This window comes from Chenopodium quinoa, unplaced genomic scaffold, assembly GCF_001683475.1.
Source record: "Chenopodium quinoa cultivar QQ74 unplaced genomic scaffold, ASM168347v1, whole genome shotgun sequence".
NCBI lineage: Eukaryota > Viridiplantae > Streptophyta > Magnoliopsida > Caryophyllales > Amaranthaceae > Chenopodium > Chenopodium quinoa.
The window spans coordinates 18,143-45,020 of record NW_018744271.1 but is presented as its reverse complement, the minus strand read 5'-3'; the positions used below and the strand labels follow the sequence as shown (position 1 = coordinate 45,020).

Here is a 26,878-nt window from a genome sequence, read left to right as displayed (position 1 = left end):
AGGGAATGATGGACCACAGCCCTTGTTGCATCAATATTTTTGGTGTAAATGAAAAATCTGTGAAACCGTTCAAGTTCTTTAACTATTGGACGAGTGCTCCTGGTTTCTTGGATGTTGTGAGTATGGCCTGGGGTACAGATGTTAGAGGTACTGCCATGTTCAGAGTTCTTAAGAAATTGCAATCAGTAAAAAAGGCATGGAGGGGAGCTTGAGCTCTCTATCAATGATTGAGGCTGCTGATGTTGATGCTTCTGTCAACCTAATGAATGTCCAGAAAAAGTTGAACTTTGATCCGCACAATGAAGTTCTGGTTGATGAGGAGAAGCAGGCTAGAGTTGTCTTCCAGAAGGCTCATGCTGCCAGGTACTCTTATTTGAAGCAAAAGTCCAAAATGCACTGGGTTAAGGAAGGTGATTTGAATACAGATTATTTTCATGCCTTCATTCAAAAGAGAAGGGTTCAGAATAGGATATGCAGTGTTATTCATGAAGATCAGACTATTCAAGAACCTAGCATGGTGGTAAATGCTTTTCTGGAATTCTATCAAAATTTGCTCGGTACTAGCTCTGAGCCAGAGAAAACGGCTCACAATGCTGTGATTGGGGTGGGCAGAATCCTTTCTCAGGAACAGCAAATTGATTTGTGCAAAAGCTTTACAGAGCATGATGTGAAAGCTGCGCTTTGGATTATAGAAGATGATAAAGCTCCGGGTCCCGATGGTTTCTCGAGTAAGTTTTTTAAAGTTTCTTGGGATATTGTTAAGAGTGATATTTGTGAAGCGGTGTTGTCTTTTTTTAACCATGGGTGTTTGCTTAAACAAGTTAATAATACTCTGCTCACTATGGTTCCAAAAGTAGAAGATGTTATTTATGTGTCATAGTATAGGCCTATAGCTTATTGCAATGTTTTGTATAAGCTTATCTCTAAACTTGTTTGCTCTAGGCTAAAAACTGTATTGCCTGTGTAAATTAGTGAGAATCAAAGTGCCTTTGTTGCGGGAAGATCCATTTTGGATAATATTTTGGTGTGTCAGGATATGTTGAAAAATTATAATAATAAAAGGAAGGCTCCTCGTTGTACTGTTAAAGTTGATTTGAGGAAGGCGTATGACTCAGTTCATTGGTCCTTTATCAGAGATATGATGATGGCTTTGAATTTTCCTCCTCAATTTGTTAGGTGGGTGATGGAATGTGTTACTACCCCTTCTTATTCTGTGATGATCAATGTGAAAGGAATGGTGTCCTTCCAACAAGTGTATTATTCCGATAGAGGGTTCAGAATTATTACAGAGGTAATTCTTCAGTAAGGTCAAGTGATCGGAATTCCTAGGTCGAGGCCGCTTTCGATCAGTAATTTCAAGGTACAATTGATATTACAGCTTAATCTTAACTGAACCCTTCGGGTCGAACCCAATCGAATCTCCGATCCGAGACGTCGAATTAATTCGAAAGGATTTAATGAGTCGACAGAGTTTTACGAATACAGACGTCGGAAGTCGAGCCTAGGGCGTCGAGACCTAGCGTCGCAAAATCACAATCGACAAGTATGAGCGTAGCCATAACTAGGCTAGGCTAGCTCATCATAGTCACTAGGCGCGCCATGGCAGCCCTAGCATGATGCTAGGCACCATGGCTGGCTATCGCTAGCACCAGGTGCGCCAGCATAGCCCTAGCATGATGCCTAGGTGCCGTCGCAGCCCTAGCATGATGCTAGGCACCATCGCAAGCCAACAACCCATTGCAGGGCCTGTACGCATCACTAGGCGCGCCATGCGTGGCCTAGGATGGCTGGGCGCCATCGCAACCCAGGCAGCATCCCTAGGCGCACCATGCGTGTCCTAGGATGGCTTGATGCCATAGCAACCCTAGCATAGTGCTGGGCGCATGACAGGACCATACGCACCAAGAATAGCTAGTGCTAGGCACTGGCGCATGCGTGGTGCGTGGTGCCTGGGCTAGGCATGTGCGTGCATAGTGCGCAGTGCCAAGGCGCATGCGTGGTGCGTGGTGCCTGGGCTAGGCACTGTATGCGAGAGAGATGCGTGGTGCGCATGGTGTGGGAGTGCGGTGCGTGGCAAGAGGCCAGCATGCGTGGCTCGCTAGCAGCACGCATGCTGGACCATGCGAGTAGCGAGGATGCGAGGGATGCTGGCATCAGCGCCAGCACGCACCAGCGAGCATCAGCGATGTTGCTGGGCTTGTGCTAGCATGCTAGGCTAGCTGGCACAGCCAGCTGGCACGCTAGCTGGCAGCTGGGCAGCATGCTAGGGTGAGGCGGTTTATGAGGAGAGTGGGGACCAAGGCTTTGGGAAAGCCTTGGGGAGCAAGGCATTGGTCCCCCCCACCTCTCCATGGTCCTCACCTAACACTCTGTCCCTCCTTGACACTTATCGAATTGTGATTGCATTTGTTTATTGATTTATTTTAGAAATAAATTATTTGACAAATAAAACATTCTCCCACATGGGTTGGTGAATGAGAATCAAGGGATCATTTGCCTATAAATACCAAGCTTGGTATTGGGATTTGATACAGCCTTGAGTGGAATTAAAAAGGCAACTCTAGAAAAGAGTAAACCTTTGATTCATAAAACTCATAGTTATTTTGTCCGGGTCTTGACTAACCTTCAAGACTTAGGATGCTCGGGTCGGGTCGAGGGTACGATCCGTCGGAGATCTCGTCTTTTCGGGATTTTGAAGTAAGAGCTCTTTGGGATCGAAGCACGCGTCAAAGGTATAATTCTTGTCCTTAATGTTGTTTGATTAAGTTTATTATGCTTGTTTAATTGCTTTAATTAAGGGGCGGGTCTTGAGGGTTTCCTTCCGCGTAGTGTCGGGTCACTACGAAACCCTACACAATGGTGGGTTACATGGTTTTTCAAAGGGAAGAGAGGCATTAGACAAGGAGACCCCATTTCTCCCTTGATTTTCGTCTTGGTTATGGAATACTTATCTAGACTCCTTAGGAAGGTGGGGAGTTTGGAAGGCTACAAATTTCACCAAGGTTGTAAGCATCTGCGTTAAACTCATATTGATTTTGCTGATGATCTTATGTTTTTTTCTCATGGGGATAAGAAGTCTTTCTCTCTTCTTGTGAGGGCTCTTAAGACCTTTGAGAAGGTCTCAGGGTTAGTGGCTAATTCAGAAAAAACAGCAGTGTATTGTGGTAGCATGGATTCTGTGAAGAAGGAGGAGATCCTGGGTGGATATGGTTTTGCTATTGGTGACTTTCCTTTTAGATATCTCGGGATCTCTCTCAATACTAAGTATATGAGAAGCTCTGATTTTGATAGCATTGTTGATAAAATGTTGGCTAGGATTACTTGTTGGTCGAGTAGGAATTTGTCTTATGCTGCAAAGACTATCCTTATAAATTCTGCTCTTATGAGTCTTCATTCTTACAGGGCTCAATGTGTCCTCTTGCCTAATGGGGTTATGCATAGAATTACTCAGTTGTGTAGATCCTTTCTATGGGATGGAGTTGCTGTGCTAGGGGGAGCCCCTCTTATTTCTTGGGATTGGGTGTGTAAGCCTAAAAAGTATGGTGGGATAGGAATGAGGGATTGTATTAGATGGAACAAAGCTGCCTTGGGGAAGTATGTTTGGAAAATTGCAAAGAAAGAGGATACGTTGTGGGTAAAATGGGTGCATAGTATATATTTGAAAGATCGAGATTGGTGGTCGTATAGTCCTACGAAGTGTGATGGATGGTTTTGGAGGTGGTTGTGTGCTGTGAAAGATGAACTGCAACAAGGGTTTGAAAGTGGTAACTAGTTTATCAAAGACCCCTTGTGTCTTCTGTGTGGCAATGCTCCAGAGTCCCATGATCATTTATTTTTTGATTGTTTCTACTACAGAACTTGTTTGAAGATTATTGCAACCTTGCTTGGAATAAATAAGAGGAATTTTAGGTTGGATATGTCTTGGAAACACTGGAATAGACAGGGACTAGATATGATACAAAAGAAAATCTTTCTAGCTGTTTTTTCTGCCTGTGTTTATTATATTTGGTTTACTCGAAACCATGTTTTTTGGGATAAAGCTGTGATTATTCCTAGTAAGCTGAGTAATTCCATATGCTTGGAAGTGCTATGTAGATTACAACAATTGATTGACAAGTCTTGGTCCCGGAATCATTGCAAGTGGCTTCAAAATATGAGATGCAACCTGCCTTCCTAATTTTCTTCATGCTTTTGTGCTGCTGTCCTGATCTAATAGCTGATGTGTTTTCTCTGACTTGTTGAGTTGGTTTTCTTCTGGTTTGGCTGCTGTCTGCTGCTCTTTTTCCAAGGCTGCTGTGTCTGTCTGCGAGGCTGTTGGTGTCTGTCGGTGTGATTGGTTCTGTGCAGCTCTTGTCCTTGCAGTCTGTTTCGTTTTTCTTCAGATCTAAGGTTTTGATTCTGTGTCTGCTGGGTGTCCTCTCTGCTGTAGTCTATTGTTCTTCTTTAGTCAGTCTGGTCCTGAAGGCTGTTTTGCTGTTCCTTCGTGTGTTTGGATGCTGGCTTGATTAGTTGAGTTCAAGTGTTGCAGGCTGATGTTTGCTCGTGCTGGTGATAGTTGAAGTTTCTGTTTTGTGACTAGTTCAGGCTGTTTTAGTTCCTGTTTTTCAGCTAGTTTGTGTTGTTTGTTTCTGTTTTTTGTGTTGGCCTTTGTCCTAGTCCTTGCTTGTAGCTTCCTTCAATGAAGGTGCCTTCTCGCATGAGGCTAGGTAGGTGTTTTTCCCTCTTCCTGTGTTGGGCACCCTTCCTAGAAGGTGGTCGGGGACGGATTTGGGAAGTAGGTGGTGGTTGTGTGCCTTCGGGCTCGTGTAGTTTTTGGAGGTTTGCAACTTTTTTTCGTCTAAGTTGTATTATTTCATTCTTTAGTAATAAATTTTCTTATTTACCAAAAAAAAAAAGAATCAAATGAAAATCAAACACGTTCAAACAAAGCTTTTTGAATCAAATGAACGTCAAACACATTCAAACAAAGCTATTTAAATCAAATGAAAGTGAAATGCAATCTACAAAGCTAATTGAATCAAATGAAAGTCAAACACATTCAAACAAATATTTTTAAATCAAATGAAAGTCAAACACATTTAAACAAAGCTATTTGAATTAAATGAAAGTCAAATGCATTCAACAAAGCTATTTGAATCAAACGAAAGTCAAACACATTCAAATAAAGCTTTTGAATTAAATTAAGGCCAAATGCATTCAATAATGCTAATTGAATCAAATGAAAGTAATACACTTTAGAGTAAGTGAAAAACCCTAGAGAGAGAAAGCTTCGTTTTCTGGCTATGGTGGTTTGATTTTAGAGGTTTTTTTTCCCTAATCTGGCTATTATGGCTCTAAAGAAAAAGCAAGCTACTCCTTCTCCCTCAAAGATCACAGGTGAAATTACTGAATCCTTATTTGTTCCTCCATCATATGGGATTTCAATTGTCCATGAGGTTTTTGATGAAGGTGATGAGCTTGTAACTCCTGCTCCTAGACTTGTCCACCCCTCTGCAGGGACGATTAACAGAAGGGATGCTCAGCTATTAGCTCTAAGTTTTGGTTCTATTTTCCCTAAATCCAATGGAACAGTGAATTCCCCGGCTACTGTTCCATTGGTCACCAATCAAGCTGCAACTTCTTCTGGACTGCAAGATGATGTAGCAGCTTCACCATTTGTTAATGAGCCTGAGGAGATTAGAAGTGAAGATGCTGGAGGTCAGAAGTTTACGGGGAAATTGAATAATCCTTAATTTCATCCCCCTCAAATCAAGGATGGTAAGCCTATTGCTATTCTACCTACTGCTGAAATTAAAGAAGGTACGAAAAAGTGGAGCAATGCTATAATCTTATATGTGGTTGGCTATTATCCTACTATTGCCTCTATTAAAAGATTTATTGTTACTGAATGGGGAATTACTAGTGAACCTAAAGTTTTCTGGCATGATGAAGGGTATTTTATAATTAATTTATGTACAGATTTTGATATGAATTCAGTACTGTGTGGCGGGCCTCATATGTTCTTTGGGAAACCCGTCATAGTTTAAAAGTGGTCTGAAAAGTTCGATTTTAATGCTTAAATTTTGTGTACTGCTCCTCTCTGGATTAAATTACCTAATCTCCCTCTCAACTGTTGGGGTCTTGAAACCCTAAGTAGAATCGGGAGTACTCTTGGAGTTCCAATTTGTGCAGATGGATGCACATCAAGGCAGTTAAGAGTCTCTTTTGCCAGGATTTTAGTGGAAGTTGATATTACTAAGCCCCTCTGTAAGACTGTTTGGGTTGAGAGCCCTAAAGGGGAGGTAGTGGAACTAGCTGTGGTGTATGAATGGACCCCCCCTTTCTGTGTGAAATGTAATATGGCTGGTCACAATTGTGATGATGTTCAGGCTCAAAGTAAATCCATTCCTAAAGTTCCTTCCAAATCTCAGCCTCAGAAACAGGCTTGGGTTCAGAAGGGGAGACAAGGCCCTTTAACAAGCAAGGCCCCTGGAAACTGGGAAGCTGTGAAGAAAAAAAAGGGAAGGAAACTGCTAAACCTGCTTCTACTGTGCTAACTAAAAACAAGTTTGCTGTACTATCTGTTGATGGAGCTATTGATTCTAATACTCAGTTCACTGAACCTAGCGGGGGTGGGCCCCCTCCACAACAATGATTGTCATAGCCTGGAATGTTAGGGTCTAAATGACCCGGGTAAGGTGGTTGATGTTAAACAACTCCTTCACAGAACTTCTGCTCACTTAATTTGTTTATTTGAGACTAGGGTAAAGGAAGGAAATAGTAAAGGGATTCGGAATAAGATTTCCTGTGGCTTTACTTGGATATGTAACTATAATGCTTCTAGAAATGGTAGAATATGGTTGGGATGGAGAAGTGACAAGATTCATGTTGAGGTGCTTTCTGTTTTCTCTCAGTTTATCCACTGCTTAATTAGCAATTATGATTAAAGTAGGCAGAATATTGTTACTTTTGTTTAAGGTTTACATACCATTCATAATAGGAAAGCTCTCTAGGAAGGGATAAGGAGTCTTGGGCTTGTTTCCCTGCCCTGGTTATGCACAGGGGACTTTAACTCTATGCTTTAAGATGGTGATAGGGTAAATGGAACTGAGATTACTGACTATGAAATCAGAGATTTGAGGAACTTTGTTGAGGACATGAGTTTCACTGAGATCAAGAGTAAGGGTCCTTCCTATTCCTGGTCTAACAAAGCTCATAATGGCCCTAAAACTCAAACTAGAATTGATAGGGGTTTTGTTAATTTTGAATGGCTAGTGCAATTCCCTAATGTTGAAGCTATGTACCTCCCTCCTTCTCTTTCTGATCACTCTCCCTTATTATATGAGATTTTACCTCCTATCACTGGGAAGGGAAGACCTTTCAGGTTCTTTAACCATCTTGTCAATCACTCTGATTTTTTTACCATTGTTGAAGGTGCTTGGAGTTTTGGAGTTAAGGGTAACCCTATGAGTAGAGTCTGGTTGAAACTGAAGAATTTGAAGAATCAGCTTAAGACCCTTAATCTCAACTCCTTTGGTAACATTGAAGAAAGAGTGGAATTGGCTTAACAAGGCCTTATTGAAATTCAAGAACAAATGGTTGTTGTTCCTTTTTAACCTGATCTGGTCGCTAAGGAAGACAATGCAATTCAGCACCTTAAATATTGGAGGTCTGTTTAGGAGAGTGTGTATAGGCAGAAATCCAGAGTTGATTGTGTTTCGGGGTTTTCTGATGTCCTGCGGGAGAGTTACAATTCTGAGACTGGAACCGGACGCCTGTACTTGTAAAACTAACGGATGCTCCGGACGATTGGAGATCCGCCTCCGACGGTAAAGTTAGTACTTGATTAAGGAGTAATTAATGCGGAAATAAAAGTAATTGGGTCTCTCTAGGTGAGAGTGTTAAATGTGCGTAATCCCCCTTAATAAGGATTAATGGGCATATTTATATGCCTTGGGATGCGTGCCAGTACTAGGTTTGGGTTAAACCTAAGGCTGACTAGGCCTCCCACAATGATTGGGCCTTGTTGGCCGGTTTTCCCATTTGGCATGGGTGGACACGTGTCACATTGCAATTGGTCCAAGGAGGACGAATCTCTTGATGACACGTGGCAGGCTCCTATTGGCCTATATGAAGGACACGTGGCGAAACCTGGCTGGCCCACGTGTCGGATGCTGATTGGTGGATAAAAATCCCCTAATCATTTGCCCCTCACAGGTGGCACGTGACTGGTCACGTGTTACCTGTGACAGGTGTCGCACCGTGACAAGCGACGGCCTGCTACAGGTGTCACTCGGTGAAAGGCCAAGAGATTCTCCCGCCCAAATTTTGAATCTTGGAAGTGGCCCTTCGCATTCTCACTTTACCCAACTTTTTAGAGAGAACATTCGGACCCCTGAACTTGCTCTGACATTCCGGACTCTTTCTACTTACCGCCTGCTCTGTCAAGCCGGCTACTCAGGATTTTCAAAACTCCGTCAACTTCACTCGTTCAGGTAACCGTCGGTTCTCTTACTCTTAATTTTCTCTTTATTTTATTCTTTTTTGAAATGGCACCACGGAAGCACACGACACGACCTAGGTTAGTGATCAGCCGGTCACCGGGGACGGCTGAATCTAGGACTAGGAGTGTCGCCTGCCCTTTTCCGGACCCATCTTTGCCCTTTATACAAAGTCCGACTGTCTCTTTGTCTATGTAGAACATGATGGCCAGAACAAAAAGAACTGCTAGGATCTCGAACTCAGACGGCTCCTTCCACAGGGTGCCGGTTAGTGAAACATCTGACCAGGCGCCAGATTTGGAAATGAACCAAGGCGGCTTGACAGCCGACATTTTTGAGGGAGGGGTCAAGGTGACCCCTTCCCAATTTACAGTTGACATGTCTACATTCTCTCATACTCTTTTTGAAGGAGAGAAGGCGGGCCCCTCCGGGAGAGGGGAGGAGTCGTCCTCTTCGGACTCGTCAGAGGACGAATCCGAGTCTAGTTCTTCTGGTCATGCTTCTCTGGACACGGAAGAGAAAAACAACCGCCTACAAGAGAAGGGGGACAATTGGGCGGAGCCATCCGCCTCTTACCGAGAGCAAAATACCCCTTACTACCGTATTGTCCCACGGGGCCGGATCACGGCCATGCAAGAGAAAGTGGGGAGCTTTATTGTGAACCACACAATGGGCCCCGGCTTTTTAGTTTTCGTGCCGGATCCAGAAGACACAGTCGTCTGGCCGGCTGGTACTAGTTATGATTGCGCCTGCTTTGGCTGCTACGAGGCGGCCATCAGGGCTAGGCTGCGCTTCCCACTACATCCGGCTGTTCAGCGGATCTTGGATGGGTATGAGTTGGGGTTATGGCAGTTAGCCCCAAACTCCTGGGTCAACGTTCTCGGCTCTGTGGCCGGGTGCGAACTGCACGGGGTGGAGCCAAACTTCGAGGCTTTCGCCCACATGAACTACCTCAGCCGGACCCCTAAGGCAGGCGGTACCGGCTGGTATCAATTGACGAGCCACAGAGGCTACCTCATGACAAGAGGTAAAGCAAACAAGTGGAAGGATTGGCGAAACACCTTCCTTATCATTGAAAGTTAATACACAGAGCTGAACAAGCGCTTCAACAGGTGGAACAGGGATCCGCCTCTTCTTGCAGGTGGCCGCAGCATGCCGCCTGTTCCCCCCAAAGCCAAGAAAGAGATCCTGGATAAAGGACTCTTTAAAGTAGAGTCGAGGGTCGACTCTACTACAGGGGTACGAGAGCAAGTACCCCTGCACTGCGTCCCGAGCTTCAAATGGCTCTATGACGAGTACTTTCTGGCCGCCTGTGGCCTTAGCAGTCGGTGTTCAAGAGGTAGCCGGCCTGTCGAATACTCTTTTTTTCAATGAGTTACTGTTTATCTTTTTATTAACTTAGTATCTTGTCTTTGTAGCGGACGCCATGAAGATCACCGCTTCCAAGACTGTGGCGGCCATGTTGCGAGCCTCTATTATGCAACAATCCTCAACCGACTCCTCCAACAAGGGGGCGCCCTTGGTGAGCTCCAAACCTTTCTCTTTTTGGAGTTGGGTTTATGCATATACTGACCGAGTGTGTTTTGTTTTTTTTTTTTTCATACGGGCACTCCAAGAACCTCTTCTTCCCAACAGCCGGACTCCAAGACCTGGAGGACGACTGTTGCGAGCTCTCCTGGTACTGCCAGGAAACATGCGGCGGCTGAGAAACAGCCGTCCACTCCAATCAGGCCGCCTAGAAGTATGAAGCTGTCCTTGTGAATTTAGACTTGCTCCCTTCTTTACTAGGTCTAACCCATTTGTTTATACTTGATGCAGCCGGCCCTCAGGAGCAAGACTTGGTCGAGGTGGCCAAGTCTATGATCAAAGTCGTCCCTCCGGCTGAGAGGGAGGCAGTCAGGGGAGTCGGCACCCTTGACCTAGACGGGATTGCAGGGGTCCTTGCTGAGGTATACTTAGCATATTTTTGGTTATTTAAATTCCAGGACGCCTGTTTTTTGTTTGAAAACTGACGCCAATTCCCTTTTACTTAGGCCCTGCTCCGAGTGAACGGCCTTCGCAAGCCGCTTGACAAGAAGAACAAAGAGGTAAAGGCTGCAAAAGCTATGGCCGCCTCTGACTGTGATAAGGCAATGTTTCAAATTGCCCAAAATGAGATTTTGACAACTGATATTCTTTATTATCAGGCGCAGGATACTTCTGCTATCCGGGCTCAGTTGGAGGCGCCCCAGAAGAAAAATAATGAGTTGGAGGCGACCATCAACAATCTCAAGGCCGAGCTAAGACCTCTTCGCCAAAAAATGTCCTCATACGACACCTTGGAGAAATCCTTGGCACACGTTAAGGAACGCCTGGTGACCTAGGAGAAGAGTCTTACTCAGGAGCTCTCGGCAAAGGCCGAGCAAGAAAAGAAGGAGCTGGTCCGAGAGATGATGGAAGACTCTGCTCAGATCCAGCGCCTGACCTGGGGCCACCTCTTCCCCAATGCCGACTTTTCCTCATGGGAAAAAACGTACCGCCAGTGTTCTGATAGATATAATCAAGAGATCCTGGCGGCTGCTGAGGACGAGGCGTTGGAGGAGGAGGAGCCGGTAGTGGCGCTTGTGCCGCTTGGGGTGGATGCATCAAAGAAGGATGCAGCTAAAGCCGAGTCCAGCAAAAATAGTGCTAATCAGGCGGCAGCTGCTATTATTGAAGATCTGCCCCCTTCTTAAGCTTTTTGTCTTCTTTTTACGGCCTGCGTGCCGTTTGTTTCTGTTTACCCGGCCAGGGGGGCGTGGTTTGAATATTTTTCCGGTCTTAATGACCAGCTTCTTTTTGTATCTTTTACCCGGCCAAGGGGCCGGGGGTATGAATATTATGCCGGTCCATCTGGCCGGCTGTTAATATAACTCAGGCGACCATTATTTTAGGTCGCCTTTTTGCCAAAATGTTTCGAATTTGTTTCGTTTCGAATTTGTTTCGACTTTGCTAAGTATCAAAACTCTGATATCCAATTGCATACTATACCGACTGTTTTGCATGGCCGATAGTTGCGGACAGGTACGAGGTAGTTAGTCACGCCACCTATGCCCCTGGACGACTAGTTGTCTTGTTTCTAGGCTAAGCGATCAGTCGGCCACTTTAAAGACTGGATCCCCTTCAACCAAGTAGGAAGGTGGTTTCCTACCTACCTTGTTTGTTTTTTTTTTTTTTTTTAGGCTAGAGACTCTAGTCGGTCCAGGCCGACTGTTCCCCGCCACATTTAATCTAGTGTGAACAGGCGCTGTATGAACACCTTTTTAGTTTCATACTAAATTTTTAAGGAGTGACCAAGTAAACATGATTGTTACCTAGTCGCCGAGTGACTGAGTAGTAGAGGTTTCAAGCGGTGGGTACCGGTTGTTCCCCTTTATTCGCCAATGTTTGTTGGCTATTAACTCATAAGATACCGACTGTTCATATCCCAAGTAGTTCAGTAGGTTGGTTGACACGGATGGTTACTACGAACACTTGTTTGACCTGATTAGTCAGTTAAGTGAGAGGTATCCTTGTCCGGGAAACGGCTACGTGGTTGTCTTGGTTAGACAGTCGTATAGGTGTCGTGTAATGATTTTATAGAACAATATATGACCCAAAAGGGAGCTGCTCTCTGCGACGAATTTCATCCGGATGGATGCCGTCGGACGCCTGCTATAATGTTGGGACAGGTCGAATTAAACTTATATTTGGATCAGTTGGCTTGGCGCCTGGTCTGATCATTTCAGCCATGAGCCTTTGATAGTTCTTGGTGAACTGTGTTATGGGAGAGTAGCCGGTTGTGTGGAACAAGTGGCGTGCCCCTCTTAAGTAAGAATGAAAATTAAACATGGAGAGTAGCCGACTGTTTGTCAGTAGGCATGCCCCTCTTAGTACAAAATTGAATGAAACAACAAACTTTTATTAAGTAGCCCTCGACTATTTACATCATTCAAAAGAAATATTTCTTAAGATTATCTACATTCCAGGTTCGAGGCAACGGTTGGTCGTCTGGGGTTTCCAGACGGTAGGTACTGTCCCTGACCTCTTCATAGATTCGATAGGGTCCTTCCCAGTTGGGAGTTAATTTGCCAGACTCATTAGCCCTACCAACTGCTTCCATTTTTCTAAGTACAAAGTCCCCCACTTTGAGTGGACGCCTGTGTACTTTTTTGTTGTATGATCTGGTCATTCTCAGGCGGTAAATTTCATGGCGCAAGACAACATTGCCCCTCCTTTCTGGGAGTGAGTCTAATTCCAGGCACATGGCTTCCCAGTTTGCCTCTTCGTCATATAGCATTACTCTAAGAGTCGGCTCATAGTGTTCAATTGGAAGAACAGCTTCCGCACCATAGGTTAGGAGAAATGGAGTTTCTCCAGTCGCCCCTTTTTCAGTCGTCCTAATGGCCCAGAGAACATGTGGTAATTCATCTGCCCATAGACCGCCTGCTCGTTCAATCTTTTTCTTGAGACCGTCAAAGATGATTTTATTAAAGGCTTCTACTTGGCCGTTTGCTTGTGGACGGCCGACTGATGCAAAGTGGTGTGCAATTCCTTGGTCACCCAACCAGCTTTTGAGAACAGGCGTCTCAAATTGGGGACCATTATCAAAAACCATAGACATGGGAACCCCGAACCGAGTGATGACATTTTTCCAGATGAATGAAATTACATCCTTCGTCTTGATTCCCTTTACAGCCTCCGCCTCCACCCATTTAGTGAAGTAGTTGACTGCAACAAGTATGTACCTCCTTCCGCCTGTAGCAGGCGTATAGGGACCCAGAATATCCATGCCCCACTTAGCAAACGGTAGTGGGCTATGAATGGTAGTGAGGTCAGTAGCCGGATGGTGAATTAGTTTGCCAAACCTTTGGCACTTGTCACATTTTTTCACCATCTCCATTGCATCTGCTTCTAAAGTAGGCCAAAAGTAGCCCTGCCGCCTTGTCCGTTGAGCAAGCGAGTTACCGCCTATATGGGAAGCGCAGTAACCAGAGTGAAGATCGTCTAGTATCTCTCGTCCCTTTTCTGGAGTAACACACTTTAAGTAGGGTTGAAGGTACCCTCTTTTGTGAAGTTATCCTTTTATCATTTCAAAACTTGCTGCCCGTTTTTTCAGCGCAGCCGCCTGGTGATGATCATCCGGCAGGGTACCGTCTGTCAGATATGCCCTGATTGGATCCATCCAGGTTGAGCTTCTGTCTAGGATTCCAATAGGGTCTTCCTCGATGCTTCTCTTCTCCATTACTTCCCAAAAAACAGTTCGAGGAGTATCACAAGTGGCGGATGATGCTAATTTTGAAAGTGCATCCGCCTGGTTGTTTTCTGATCTCGGCACTTGAGTCAGATGAAAATCTTCAAGGGATCCGAATGCTTGTCGTACCTCCTGTAAATACTTGATCATGGCCGGATGGGTTGCTTCGTATTGTGAATCGGAACAGGCGTCTATCTTTCGTGCCCCTGCCGCCTTGCACATGCGGATTCCGGCTAGTAAAGCTTCATATTCTGCCTCATTGTTTGAGGCCTGAAAGCTGAAGCGTAGAGCATACTCGTACCTGTCGCCCTCTGGCGACTGACATATGACGCCTGCTCCACAACCATTTGAAGTAGAGCTTCCATCCACATATACCTTCCAGGCTTGGTCTGGATCTCGAGAATCAGGGGGACGAGTCATCTAAACAATAAAGTCAGCAAAGGCTTGCCCCTTCACTGCTTTTCTAGGCTTGAAAGTAACTTCGAGGCTCTGTATTTCTATGGCCCATTTGATCATCCGGCCTAACGACTCCATGGTGGTCAGTGGCCGCTTGATAGGCTGATCTGTATACACGACGACTGCATGTGCCAAAAAGTAGGGCTTCAATTTTTTAACAGCCATGAAGAGTGCAATACCAAATTTCTCCACTAAGGGATACCTCAACTCGGCATTTTTCAGTACATGACTGACAAAGTAGACCGGGAGCTGACAGCCGTCTCTTTCAGCAAGAAGAACAGCGCTTAACGCATGATCAGAGACGGCCAGGTACATGTAGAGTACTTCTTTGGGCAAAGGGCTGACCAGCCTCGGCAAGGAATGCAAGTGAACTTTCAATTTCTGGAAGGCCGCCTCAGCATCCGGCCCTTATTCAAACCTTGCCTTGTTAATTGGCCTGGAAGAAGTATAAGCATTTATCGCCTGATCGGCTTAGAAATCTTCCCAAGGCCGCCAGACAACTTGTTAACTTCTGAACCTCTCGGACGGTACGAGGCGACTGCATGTCGATGACTGCCTGCACCTTCTCAGGGTTCGCCTCTATTCCTCTCTAATTGATAAGGAATCCGAGAAATTTCCCAGACTCAACTCCAAATACACATTTCTTGGGATTGAGCATGACATGGTGCCGCTTGAGTGTGGCGAAAGTTTCTCGGAGGTCCGACATATGATCTATCTGAAGCTTAGACTTGACAATCATATCATCAATGTATGCCTCGACGTTTCTCCCAATCTGATCAAAGAACACAGTGTTTATCATTCGCTGGAAGGTGGCTGGGGCATTCTTAAGACCAAACGGCATGACCGTGTAACAGTATAACCCTTGATCAGTGACGAAGGTCGTCTTCTCTTGATCTTTCTTCCATAAAGGAATTTGATGGAAACCAGAGTAGGCGTCCATAAAGCTCATCAAAGCATGGCCGGCTGTTGAGTCGACCAGGTTATCAATTTTAGGCAGAGGGTAACAGTCTTTGGGCACGCCTTGTTTAAGTCTGTGTAGTCTACACACATTCGCCAGGTGCCATTCGGCTTTTTAACAAGCACCACATTTGCAACCCAGTCTGGGAAGTAACATTGCCAAATGAACCCTGCATCAAGTAATTTTTTAACTTCGGCGGCTGTCGCCTGACTTCTTTCTTCGCCATGGTTCCGCTTCTTCTGCCTTACCGGCTTCTTTTTCGGATCCACAGCCAGTTTATGTACCGCCAGGTCAGGACTAATGCCTGGCATTTCGTGGACTTCAAATGCAAAGATGTCCTTGTATTCTTTCAATAGTTTCTTAAAGTTGTCACCCAGGACTCTCAGAGCAGTCGTCCCAACTTTGACTGTTCGGTCAGGACGCGAGTCGTCTAAGATCAGGTCCGTATGCTCACCAGCCGGCTGAGGGCGGAATTCATCCGACCGCTCCTCTGCCAATGATTTCTATTTTCTGTCTTTTCTTGCGGTCCCCGTCTGGGCTGCCTTTCTCTTCTTGCCGCCTGCTTCTTGAACAGGCGCACTCGCTGTGACATTGTCAAGGTCTGTTTTTCCACCACTTGACATAGTGGCCATAACAGTGGGCTTGATATCCGAGAGATAGCACTCTCGGGCCATCCTCTAATCTCCCCTTAGGGACCCGACTGTTCCATCATCCCTCTCAAACTTGAGCAACATAAGAGATGGGATTATAACAGCCTTGGAATTATTCAGGGTTGGTCGTCCCAGAATCATGTTGTAGGCCGAGAGTTCTTCTACTACCAGGAACCGGACTACCATGTGTCGTCCTTCCCCTTTTTCACCCAGGCGGATGGGTAAATCCACTCGTCCCACTAGGTGGACGACTCCTCCTCCAAATCCTACTAAAGGGTGGGATGCCGGATGTATGCAATCAGTCTGATATTTGAGTTTTGACAGACATTTTCTACTGATAAGATCTGAGGAGCTTCCGGTATCTATAAGGATTCAGCCAACTCTCTGGTTGGCCACTTTACATTCAATAACGATAGGGTCGTCATGCGGCCCCCTTACCCCTCCTAGATCTTCTTCAGTGATGACAATATCAGGAAATGAATATTTGGAGGGCCGTTCTTGGTGAACGGAATTTACGTCTAGCCGCCTGATATTGTCTTTGTTGCCCCTAATAGTGGGGCCGCCTCCTAAGAAGCCGCCTGCAATGGTGTAGACGACTGCATCATCTGTATCAGAGTTGTCGGCCTGTTGACTCTTTTTGGCCGACTGCTTTTTCAAGGAAGTGTTCCCCGTAGATTTCTTGACATAAGAGTCAAGATCGCCTTGCTCAGCCAGGCGGTCCAGATACCGCATGAGACTGATGCATTCTTTGGTGTGATGACCAACATCTTCATGATAATCACAGAATTTTTCTTGGTTCCGGTTGCTCGCAGAACCCTTCATGGGGGCCGGCTTGTCAATTGAGATCCGTCCCTTGATTACCTTAAGGATAGCTTAGCTATCCTTGTTAAACGCATACTTTGGGGAGTATGGTTTGAATTCTTTCCTCTTCTTCTGGGCCGGCTGTTTAGAGGAATCAGCCGCTCAGACCTCTTTTCTCTTCTTCTCATCTTTGTTCGACGACTGTTTTTGTCGTCCTTCTCTTTTGTCGAACCTTTTCCCGTCCGACTGTTTTCCCGTACTACAAAGATCAGTCGCCTGTATATAGGCTTCCGCTTCAATCAAGGCCTCTTGAAGAGTCGCCACCCTCTTTCGAACCAAATCAAATTTGAATGTCGACCCGTCTTTGAGGCCTCTGAAAAAGTCAGTATAGGCTACCTCATCCGGTAACCCTTGAATCTGTATTCTCATCAGGGGAAACCGCCTGATGTAAGAACGAAGCCCCTCCTTCTCGCCCTGCTGAATCGTTCCTAAATCAAGGGTCGTCTTCTTCGCAGGTTTGTTCATGGCAAAGTTGGAGGTGAATAAGTTAGCAAGCGTCCTGAAGTTATTCACACAACCAGTCGGCAGGTTTCTAAACCATTGTTGTGCAATTCCTTTGAGAGTCGCTGGAAAACACTTGCACCAAGTGGGATCATCCAACCCTTAAAGGTACATCAGGTTGGTGAATGCCATCAAATGGTCTTCTGGGTTAGTAGTGCCGTCATAGGCGCCTACTAATACATTTTTCACTTTGGCAGCCTGAGCGGCTTCAGTAATTTCCTTGAAGAAGGCCGACGGCTGTTCCCCAAGTCTAAGCAACCGTAGCTGCCAGTCCATAGGTTGGACATTCTTTGCTGCATGCCCTCCAAACAGAGGTGGCCGTAAAAAATATTGTTGTTTCGGTACAAATGGTAAGTTTGGTACCGCCTGGACACTATAAAAGCCGGACTGACGGGAGGCCGACTCTTACAATCGGCCATTCTTCTTCTGCTCTAGCAATAGCCATCTGTGTATGTTTTCTTCGACCCGTCCGCCTGAATATGACGAACAGGTTTCCTCTTTCCTGGAGTAGGAAAGCGGTACTTTGTGAAATCAAGGACAGGCGGTTCCCACTTCCTAGAGTTAAGATGTGGGGTCGCCTCTCGCCCTTGAACAGGCTTCCTCTTCCCTGAAGAGGAAGGTTTCTTAGCCGACTGCTCCTTGGCCAAAGCAGGCGGCTTCTTGTTGAGCAACTCTTGAATCTCTCCCTTGAAGCCCCTCATGAAGGTCATGAGTTCGTTTGTTGTAATGGGAGCAGACCCATCAGCCGGCTGCTGCTGAACAGGCAGTGCGCCGGCTGGATCACTAAGTCCAGTTTGAAGATCTTCCCGTTCTCTCCTTTCGGTATGACGGGTGCGTCGGGCCCTAAGGGTCCCGTCTGAAGCTGTGTGAGCTTCAACTTCAAATTCTTCCTCAGTATCATGGTCCGACTGAACTTGAGGGTCGTCTAGGGGACGCCTCTCTTCAGGAGTCGATACAGACGTGGATGCCATCTCAGAAGTACTCTCCCCACAGACGGCGCCAAAATGTTTCGGGGTTTTCTGATGTCCTGCGGGAGAGTTACAATTCTGAGACAGGAACCGGACGCCTGTACCTGCAAAACAAACGGATGCTCCGGACGATTGGAGATCCGCCTCCGACGGTAAAGTTAGTACTTGATTAAGGAGTAATTAATGCGAAAATAAAAGTAATTGGGTCTCTCTAGGTGAAAGTGTTAAATGTGCGTAATCCCCCTTAATGAGGATTAATGGGCATATTTATATGCCTTGGGATGCGTGCCAGTACTAGGTTTAGGTTAAACCTAAGGCTGACTGGGCCTCCCACAATGATTTGGCCTTGTTGGCCGATTTTCCCATTTGGAATGGGTGGACACGTGTAACATTCCAATTGGTCCAAGGAGGACGAATCTCTTGATGACACGTGGCAGGCTCCTATTGGCCTAGATGAAGGACACGTGGCGAAACCTGGCTGGCCCACGTGTCGGATGCTGATTGGTGGATAAAAATCCCCTAATCAGATTGGATTAAGCTTGGTGATTCTAATACCAAGTACTTTTTCTCCATGATGAAACAATGACAATCCCGGAACAGGATTAATACTATTCTGATAGATCATCAACTCCTGTTAAAAGCACCAACTGATGTTGAGAAAGAAGTTATTGGGTTTTACAAGAAGCTTATGGGCTCTAGTTCTCCTTCTCTTGATGCTATTGATCTGGTAACCATGAGATCAGGAAAACAGCTCTCTAAGGAAGCTCAGGCCATGCTCATTACTCCTATCACTAATTCTGAGATAGATTCTGCTATTCAGGGTATATCTAGTGTGAAAGCTCCAGGGATTGATGGTTACAATGCTGGTTTTTTCAAATCTACTTGGGAGATTATCAAGCTTGACATTTATGAAGCTATTCATAGTTGCTTTGAAACTGGGGTTGTGAATTCTCAGTGGAATCTTACTACTTTGACTTTAGTTCCCAAGGTTCAAACTCCCTCTTATGCCAGTGATTATAGACCCATTGCTTGTTGTACTGTGCTTTACAAGATTATTTCTAAGATTATCACTACTAGATTGGCTCAGATTATTGGGGAGGTTGTTGATGAGGCTCAAGCTGGGTTTATCCCAGGGAAGCACATTTGGGATAATATCCTTTTAGCTACTGACCTTATAAAAGGGTACAACCACAGGCATATCACCCCTAGATGCATGATTAAAGTAGATTTAAAAAAAGCCTATGATTCAGTTGAATGGAGCTTTCTCAAGGCTGTCATGAGTTAGCTTGGATTCCCTACTAAGTTTATTAAGTGGGTAATGGGGTGTATTACCTCTGTTTCTTTTTCTGTTCTTATTAATGGAACCCCCACCACTCCCTTTATTGCAAAAAAAGGATTGAGGCAAGGAGATCCTATGTCTCCTTTTCTCTTTGCTATTGGCATGGAGTATCTTTCTCGATGTATGCATGAGCTTGGTAAAGTGCCTAATTTCAAATTTTCATCCAAGGTGTGAAAAGCTTTCCATCACTCATTTAATGTTTGCTGATGACCTCTTATTATTTGCAAGGGCTGATGACTGTTCTGTCCAGCTCTTGCTCAGTGCTTTTTAGAAGTTTTCGAGAGCTTCTAGTTTGACAGCTAATCTCAGCAAGAGTGAAGTGTATTGTGGGGGGATTACTCAGGATGAACGGGATCTTATTCTCAGAAGGCTGGGTATGACTAATGGCTCTATTCCTTTTAAATACCTTGGGGTTCCTTTATCCTTAAAGAAGCTTACAATCCATCAATGCAAGCCCTTGGTGAATAAGGTAACTGGTAGAATTGGAAATTGGGCTATCAGATTTCTTTCTTATGCAGGTAGACTTCAATTGATCAAGAGTGTGCTCTTTGGTATTCAAACCTATTGGGTACAAATTTTTATCCATCCTAAAAAGATTATGAGAGAGATTGAAGGTAGGTTTAGGGCTTTCTTGTGGACTGGAACAGCTAACCCCACAAGGAAAGCTCTTATAGCCTGGAAGACCATTTGTCTTCCTAAATCTTCTGGAGGCTGGAATGTCATTGCTCTTCAAGAGTGGAATACAGCTGCAATTTACAAGATTTTGTGGGATATTACTCACAAAGCTGATACTCTTTGGGTCAAATGGCTTCATGTATATTACTTCAAGGATAGGGATCCCTGGACTGTTAACATCCCACAGAAGAGCTCTTGGGTTCTCAGAAAGGTTATGAAGCAAAGAAGCTTAATTGATAAAATTGGAGGCTGGATTTCAGTAGCTAGTAGCAATGGGATTAAAATTAAAAAAATCTATGACAAGTTGAGGCAACAGGCTACTAGAGTGTCTTGGAAAAGACTTGTATATAATAACAATGCATTCCTAAGAAGTGTGCTCCTGCTATGGCTTGCAAGCTGGAATCGAATGTTGATTAAGGACAGGATCCTTCTATGGAATCAGCATTGTGACCCTGTCTGTTATCTTTGTTAGGAAGAGAATGAAAGTGTACAACACCTGTTCTTCCTGTGTAAGTACTTTGCCAGGATTTGGTCAAGAGTCTTGCAGCTTTTTAAGTGTCAAAAACCAGTCCAGGGTTTTCATTAGGAAACAGAATGGGCTATCAAGAAAAGAAGACGAACTGATCACACTAGTAGATTACATTTGATGTTCTTGGCTGAAGCAGTTCACTATGTTTGGATTCAGAGGAATAGTGTCCTGTTTAAAGGCTCTTGTGAACCTGCTGAGACTGTTTTCAGGAAGCTGGTGTATAGAGTTGCTTGCAGAAGCAATGAGACTGATAGAAGGAAGCTTATCTGGTCTTGGGGCAGACAGGTTTTCATTTTAGTTTCGTGTTTGTTTTTATTGTAAATGCCTTGCTGTTTTGGGCTATTTGGGCTGTTTTGCTTGCCTTCCTTGTTCAGGCTTGTTTTCTGAGTTCTAGTAGGCTATTTGTGCCTGGTCCGTGCTCCTAGTACCCTTCCTAGAAGGTGAACAGTAGCTAGGATCCAGGTTTGTTCTTGTCTCCGGTTAGCACCCTTCCTAGAAGGTGGTTAACCATGAGCCTTGAATTAATTTTGGTGGTTGTTTGGTCTTGTGGTCTTTGTAGTTTGGGCGGTCTGTTAGTTCCAATTCTTGGTAATAAATTTTCTATTTACCAAAAAAAAAGTCAAACACCTTAAAATAAAGCTTTTTGAATACAATAAAGTCAAATGCATTCTGTTTAGGGTAAAAATACCCTATGCCACGTGGACAAGTAATATGATGACACGTGGCAGCCCACTAGAGGCCCAACGGGATCCAATCAGATGCTGACACGTGGCATCAAAACCCTAATCAGGGAACATGCCTCCCCCACTATAAATAGGGGAAAAATTCTCATTTATGACCAATTCATTCATACATACACAAAACTCGAGCAATCTTAATTGCGGAATCTCCCTGAATCAGAGAGATGAAAGGAATGGTGTCCTTCCAACAAGTGTATTCTTCCGATAGAGGGTTCAGAATTATTACAGAGTTAATTCTTCAGTAAGATCAAGTGATCGGAATGCCTAGGTGGAGGCCGCTTCCGATCAGTAATATCGAGGTACAATTGATATTACACCTTAATCTTAACTGAACCCTTCGGGTCGAACCCAATCGAATCACCTCCGAGACGACGAATTAATCTGAAAGGATTTAATGAGTCGACAGAGTTTTACGAATACAGATGTCGGAAATCGAGCCTAGGGCGTCGAGACCGAGCATCGCAAAATCACAAAGCAACAAGTATGAACATAGCCCTAGCACCACACTGGCCTAGCCATGTGGATGCTAGCCTAGTTCAAGCTAGCATGCACCTAGCATGGCTAGGCGGAAGCCTAAGCACACTAGGTGTGCTAAGCGCACCATCGCAGCTTATCACAACCCATCGCAGCCCATATAGCATCGCTACGCGTAGCATGCGTGCCCTAGGGTGGCTGGGCACCATCGCATCCTAGGCAGCATCTCTAGGCGCACCATGCGTGCCCTAGGATGGCTAGGTGCCGTCGCTGCCCTAGAAAAACGCTAGGCGCGCATGGCAGGACCACACGCACCAATCACAGCTAGTGCTAGGCCGAGGCTGATGCATGCATAGTGTGTGGTGCGTGGTGCATAGTCGAGGCTGATGCATGCATAGTGCATGGTGCATGGCCGAGACTGATGCATGCATAGTGTGTGGTGCATGGCCAAGGCTGGTGCGTGTGGTTGTGCGAGTGTATGCGAGGAATAGCTATCAAGAAGAGTCAAGCCCAGCATGCGTGGCTCGCTAGCAGCACGCATGTTAGGCATTGCGAGCATGGGGCTAGATGCGTGGGTGCGCCTAGCGTGGGAGTGGGTGAGTGTTCGAGGTAGTGCGTTGGAGTGCTAGGGCCAGCACCAGCACGCACCAGCGCCTAGCACCAGCACGCACCAGCGCATAGCACCAGCACGCACCAGCGCATGGCACTAGCACGCACCAGCGCCAGCACACATCACCAGCACAGCCCAGCACCAGCACTCACTGGATGGCTGGGGTGCTGGGCAGCAAGGCAGTGCTAGCTGGCAGCCAGCTAATCCTCCTTGACCTGGTTTTGTGCATGGATGTGAGGACCGAATCAAGGCCTTGGGGAGCAAGGCAAATGGTCCCCCCCCCTCCTAGCCGTGGCCATCACTCAAGCATGTGATTGTGCCACTTGTCGTAATGTGACTGAGTTGGTTATTTATTTAATTTAGAATTAAATAAATTGTTTATTTTGACCAACTCTCCCACATTGATGGGAGATTGGAAATCAAGGGTGCATTTCCCTATAAATTCCAAAGGCATGGTATTGGGAAATTCACAACCATGAGTGGAATTAAAAAGGCAACTCTTATAATTAGAGTAAACCTTTGATTCACAAAACTCATAGTTTTATTTTTCTGGGTCTTGACTAACCTTCAAGACATGGGACGCTCGGGTCGGGTCGAGGGTACGATCCATCGGAGATCTCGTAGTTTCGGGATTTTGAAGTAAGAGCTGTTCGGGAGCAAAGCACGCAACAAAGGTATTATTCTTGTTCTTTATCTTGTTTGATTAAGTTTAGTATACTTGTTAATTATTTTAATTAAGGGGCGGGTCTTAGGGGGTTTCCTTCCGCGTAGTGTTTGGTCACTACGAAACCCTACAAGAGAAACATTCATTCTACTTTCCACACGCTTTCTCATCCGGAATTATACTAACTAGAGTTTTGTGGTTTTGCAGGTACAGAAGTCAGGCAGCATACTCCGTATTGTAACTCTCCCGAGGGACCAAAAACACCCGAAACACATTCAACAAAGCTAATTGAATGAAATGAAAGTCAAACACATTCAAACATAGCTTTTTGAATCAAATGAAAGTCAAACAAATTCAAACAAAGCTATTTAAATCAAATGAAAGTGAAATGCAATCTACAAAGCTAAATGAATCAAATGAAAGTCAAACACATTCAAACAAAGCTTTTTGAATGAAATGAAAGTCAAACACATTCAAACAAAGCTAATTAAATCTAATGAAAGTGAAGTATAATATACAAAGCTAATTGTATCAAATGAAATTCAAACACATTCAAACAAAGATTTTTGAATCAAATGAGAGTCAAACACTTTTAAACAAAGCTATTTGAATCAAATCAAAGTCAAATGCATTCTACAAAGGTAATTGAATCAAATGAAAGTCAAACATATTCAAACAAATATTATTGAATCAAATGAAAGTCAAATACATTTAACAAAGCTAATTGAATCAAATGAAAGTCTAACACATTCAAATAAAGCTTTTGAATCAAATTAAAGTCAAATGCATTCAACAATGCTAATTAAATGAAACCTATTTTTTCATCTTTCCCGCTTTTTTTATCAAGCTTTTTGATAAAAAATGGCGAAGGGGAAAAAGGGTAAGGGGAAGAAATCCTCCAATTCTAAATCTAATGGAAAGTTTAATTCAAAGCCGAATACAAGGATGAATGTGAAATTGCAAAATCTGGGTTCGAAGGCAGAGACAAGTTCAAAAGTTAGTTGGCTGATCGATGAAGATTTGGATAAAAGGATGGAGAATCAAATTTCTGAGGAAGAGAGGTTGCTCCATAAAAGCCAGTTTGATCAGTGGCTTAATGTGATTGTTCAAGGGACGCCATTAATAAGTGCTGGTGTAGAGCCAGAGGAGGGTGAATTGTCGGTAAATTCTTCGAGGTATGTTAATCCTACCCCTCTTTTGATGATTGAAAACTCCAAGAATCCGATTGGAAATGATTCTTACAATGGAAATTTGAATTTCATTGATGTCTTAAGTCCAATTAGGGGTGACTCTGTTCTTGAAACCCCAAATTCTTTGGGTCTTGGTGGAAATATTGGGGGTAAATGGAGTGATATGTTTAAGAATAATAAGGATGAGGGTCTGGATTTGTCTAATAAAAGTGGATTGATGAATGGCTTAAAGAAGATGCATGGTGATAACAGGGTATAGAATAACCATGGATGATGTTGAACCGGAAATTAATTTCTGGAATTCTACTATGGTTTGCTATGTTCTTGGATCAAATTTACCTCTACGAATCTTGAATGGTTTTGTGCGAAGATGTTGGGGTAGGTTTGGAATTGATAAAATTTTAGTAATGGAGAATGGGGTTTTCTTGGTTCGATTTAGGAATGTTGAAGGCAGGGATAAGGCTCTAATGGCGGGACCCATGTTTTCGACAGGAAACCATTAGTTGCAAAGAAATGGGAACCTGGACTAAATCTAAAGGAAGAAGACATACATGAGGTGCCTATTTGGGTTTGATTGCCTGGTCTGGACTTAAAATTTTGTGGGAAGTCTCCGCTGATGAAGATTGATGGTATCCTGGGTAAACCATTCAAAACTGATAAGGCTACTGCAACAAAAGAGTTAATAAGATATGCTCGAGTTATGGTGGAAATGAACATGAAGGATGATTTAAAGTAGGAAATTGAATTTCTTGATGAAAAAGGTGAAGTAATACTCAAAAGATTGTGTATGAATGGACACCGATTAAGTGTACTATTTGCACAGGTGTGTGACACTTAGGGGAAGAATGCCCTAATCTTTAAACACAGGATTATCGAAGAGGGGCAAGGAATGGGTATACAGGACATAGGGTGGAGAAAGTTTGGAGGCCTGTCAAAAGAAATCAGGAAGCTAGAGATGATCAGGGTTCCCCTAATGCTATGAGAGATAGAAGGGAGGATTCTGGTAAGTTGATGCAGGCTACTGTTTTTATAAGGAACAGATTTAGTAGCCTTGAGAAGGAAGATACAGAGGAGGATATTGAACAGGGCAGGTTTGGGAAGGAGACATGGAGTAGTGCTGGACAAGATAAAGCTGTAATTTTTAGTGGACAGGTGTTGTATAGCAGAATGGAAGGGGGGCAGTGCTCAATTTCCATTAATGGATAAGTTAGGGTTCTGGAATGTGAGAGGAATGAACAAGCCTGGGAAACTGTGTGATGTTTTATGCTTTATGAGACACCACAACATGGGTTTGTTTGGCCTCTTAGAAACTAAGGTAAGAGGTAAGAATTTTCGGAGAGTCTTTGGAAATTTTGGTAGGGATTGGTCTGTTATCACCAATCATTCTGTTAGTGATAAAGTTAGGGTCTTGATAGTTTGGTTGCCTAGCATTTTCTCTGTGGAAAGTTGTAAAATTGATGTTCAATTTGTTCATGTTTGTATTACTCATATTGCTATGAGGAAGAAGTTCTGGTTGACTATGGTGTATGGCTTGAGCACTGTTGCAGAAAGGGAAGGTCTATGGGCTCACATTTCCAAGATTTCTCCCCCGGGAGATGATCCTTGGATCCTATGTGGTGATTTCAATAATATCCTAAATCTTGAGGATAGAATTGGATCTCAATGTACCCTAGCTGAGGTTGAGCAGTTTAGAAGTTATCTGAGAATGAATAATCTCACTGACTTTAATGTGGGAGGTTTGTACTATACCTGGACAAATAAGCAAGGGGTTGAGGATAGGGTTTGTACAAAAATTGATAGAGCCATTGTGAATGATGGGTGGCTCAATATGTTTCCTAACTTTTCAGCTGAATTCCTGCCAAAAGGATTGATGGATCATACTCCTTGCTGTATGAATCTTGATACAAATGCTGGGAATACTAAAAAACCTTTTAGATTTTTCAACATGTGGACTGATGCTCCTTGTTTCCATGATATTGTTCAGAAGGTTTGGGATAGACCAATTCAGGGAACAACAATGTACAGGGTGGTAAAGAAGCTGAAAGCTCTTAAGCATGATCTTAAACTTCTGAACCTTACTCATTTCTCTTCTATTGAAAGCACTGACCTAGCTACTAGTAAGGTTTGGGCTGAGATTCAGAGGAAATTTAATGCTGACCCTACAAATACCGAGTTTATTCAGCAAGAGCATGAGCCACGAATTGCTTATAATGAAGCTCACACAGCTAGGTTTCTGTTTTTGAAACAGAAGGCAAAGACTCATTGGTTGAAGGAGGGTGATGGTGGCGTTTGAGTCTGCGCTGCCTGCTCACCCTCTTGTTCTTCAAACAAACCTGCCCATTCCTCGAAGGAAGCAGGCGGGTCCAGTCCAAGGACCTTGCCATCGTATACCTCTAAGGCATACTTGTACCTAAGGTCGAAGAACTCGTAGTCATAGTCCGGGTGTATGAGCCCCCAGGCGAGCTTCATGCGCTCCTCATTGTCAGTCTCGTTCTCAGCAATCAGGCGGCTCTGTTCTTTTTTAAGCTCTTC

General features: G+C 44.4%; 3 protein-coding genes across 3 annotated transcripts; all 3 read left to right on the top strand.

Moving 5' to 3' along the window:
• Window positions 1-223: 223 nt before the first annotated feature.
• Window positions 224-4,509, top strand: LOC110694928. Its single transcript, XM_021872124.1, has 5 exons — window positions 224-879; window positions 973-1,237; window positions 3,074-3,753; window positions 3,856-4,116; window positions 4,290-4,509. Exons 1-5 carry the CDS (start codon window positions 224-226, stop codon window positions 4,507-4,509), a joined length of 2,082 nt encoding a protein of 693 aa, XP_021727816.1.
• Window positions 4,510-19,443: 14,934 nt separating this feature from the next.
• LOC110694926 lies at window positions 19,444-21,093 on the top strand. The gene is made up of 4 exons (XM_021872123.1): window positions 19,444-19,632; window positions 19,736-20,593; window positions 20,726-20,953; window positions 21,043-21,093. The coding sequence occupies exons 1-4, from the start codon at window positions 19,444-19,446 to the stop codon at window positions 21,091-21,093; spliced, it is 1,326 nt and encodes a 441-aa protein (XP_021727815.1).
• Window positions 21,094-25,577: 4,484 nt separating this feature from the next.
• LOC110694925 lies at window positions 25,578-26,639 on the top strand. Its single transcript, XM_021872122.1, has one exon. It carries the CDS (start codon window positions 25,578-25,580, stop codon window positions 26,637-26,639), a length of 1,062 nt encoding a protein of 353 aa, XP_021727814.1.
• Window positions 26,640-26,878: the final 239 nt, after the last annotated feature.

Coding starts and splice junctions, on each gene's coding strand:
- LOC110694928 (XM_021872124.1), top strand. CDS start 224: ATGATTGAGGCTGCTGATGTTGATGCTTCTGTCAACCTAATGAATGTC. Junction 1,238..3,073: donor TGATCAATGTGAAAGGAATG/GTGTCCTTCCAA, acceptor CATGGGGATAAG/AAGTCTTTCTCTCTTCTTGT. Junction 3,754..3,855: donor AAAGATGAACTGCAACAAGG/GTTTGAAAGTGG, acceptor TTTCTACTACAG/AACTTGTTTGAAGATTATTG.
- LOC110694926 (XM_021872123.1), top strand. CDS start 19,444: ATGGGGTGTATTACCTCTGTTTCTTTTTCTGTTCTTATTAATGGAACC. Junction 19,633..19,735: donor ATTTCAAATTTTCATCCAAG/GTGTGAAAAGCT, acceptor AGTGCTTTTTAG/AAGTTTTCGAGAGCTTCTAG. Junction 20,594..20,725: donor GGAATCAGCATTGTGACCCT/GTCTGTTATCTT, acceptor GGTTTTCATTAG/GAAACAGAATGGGCTATCAA.
- LOC110694925 (XM_021872122.1), top strand. CDS start 25,578: ATGAACAAGCCTGGGAAACTGTGTGATGTTTTATGCTTTATGAGACAC.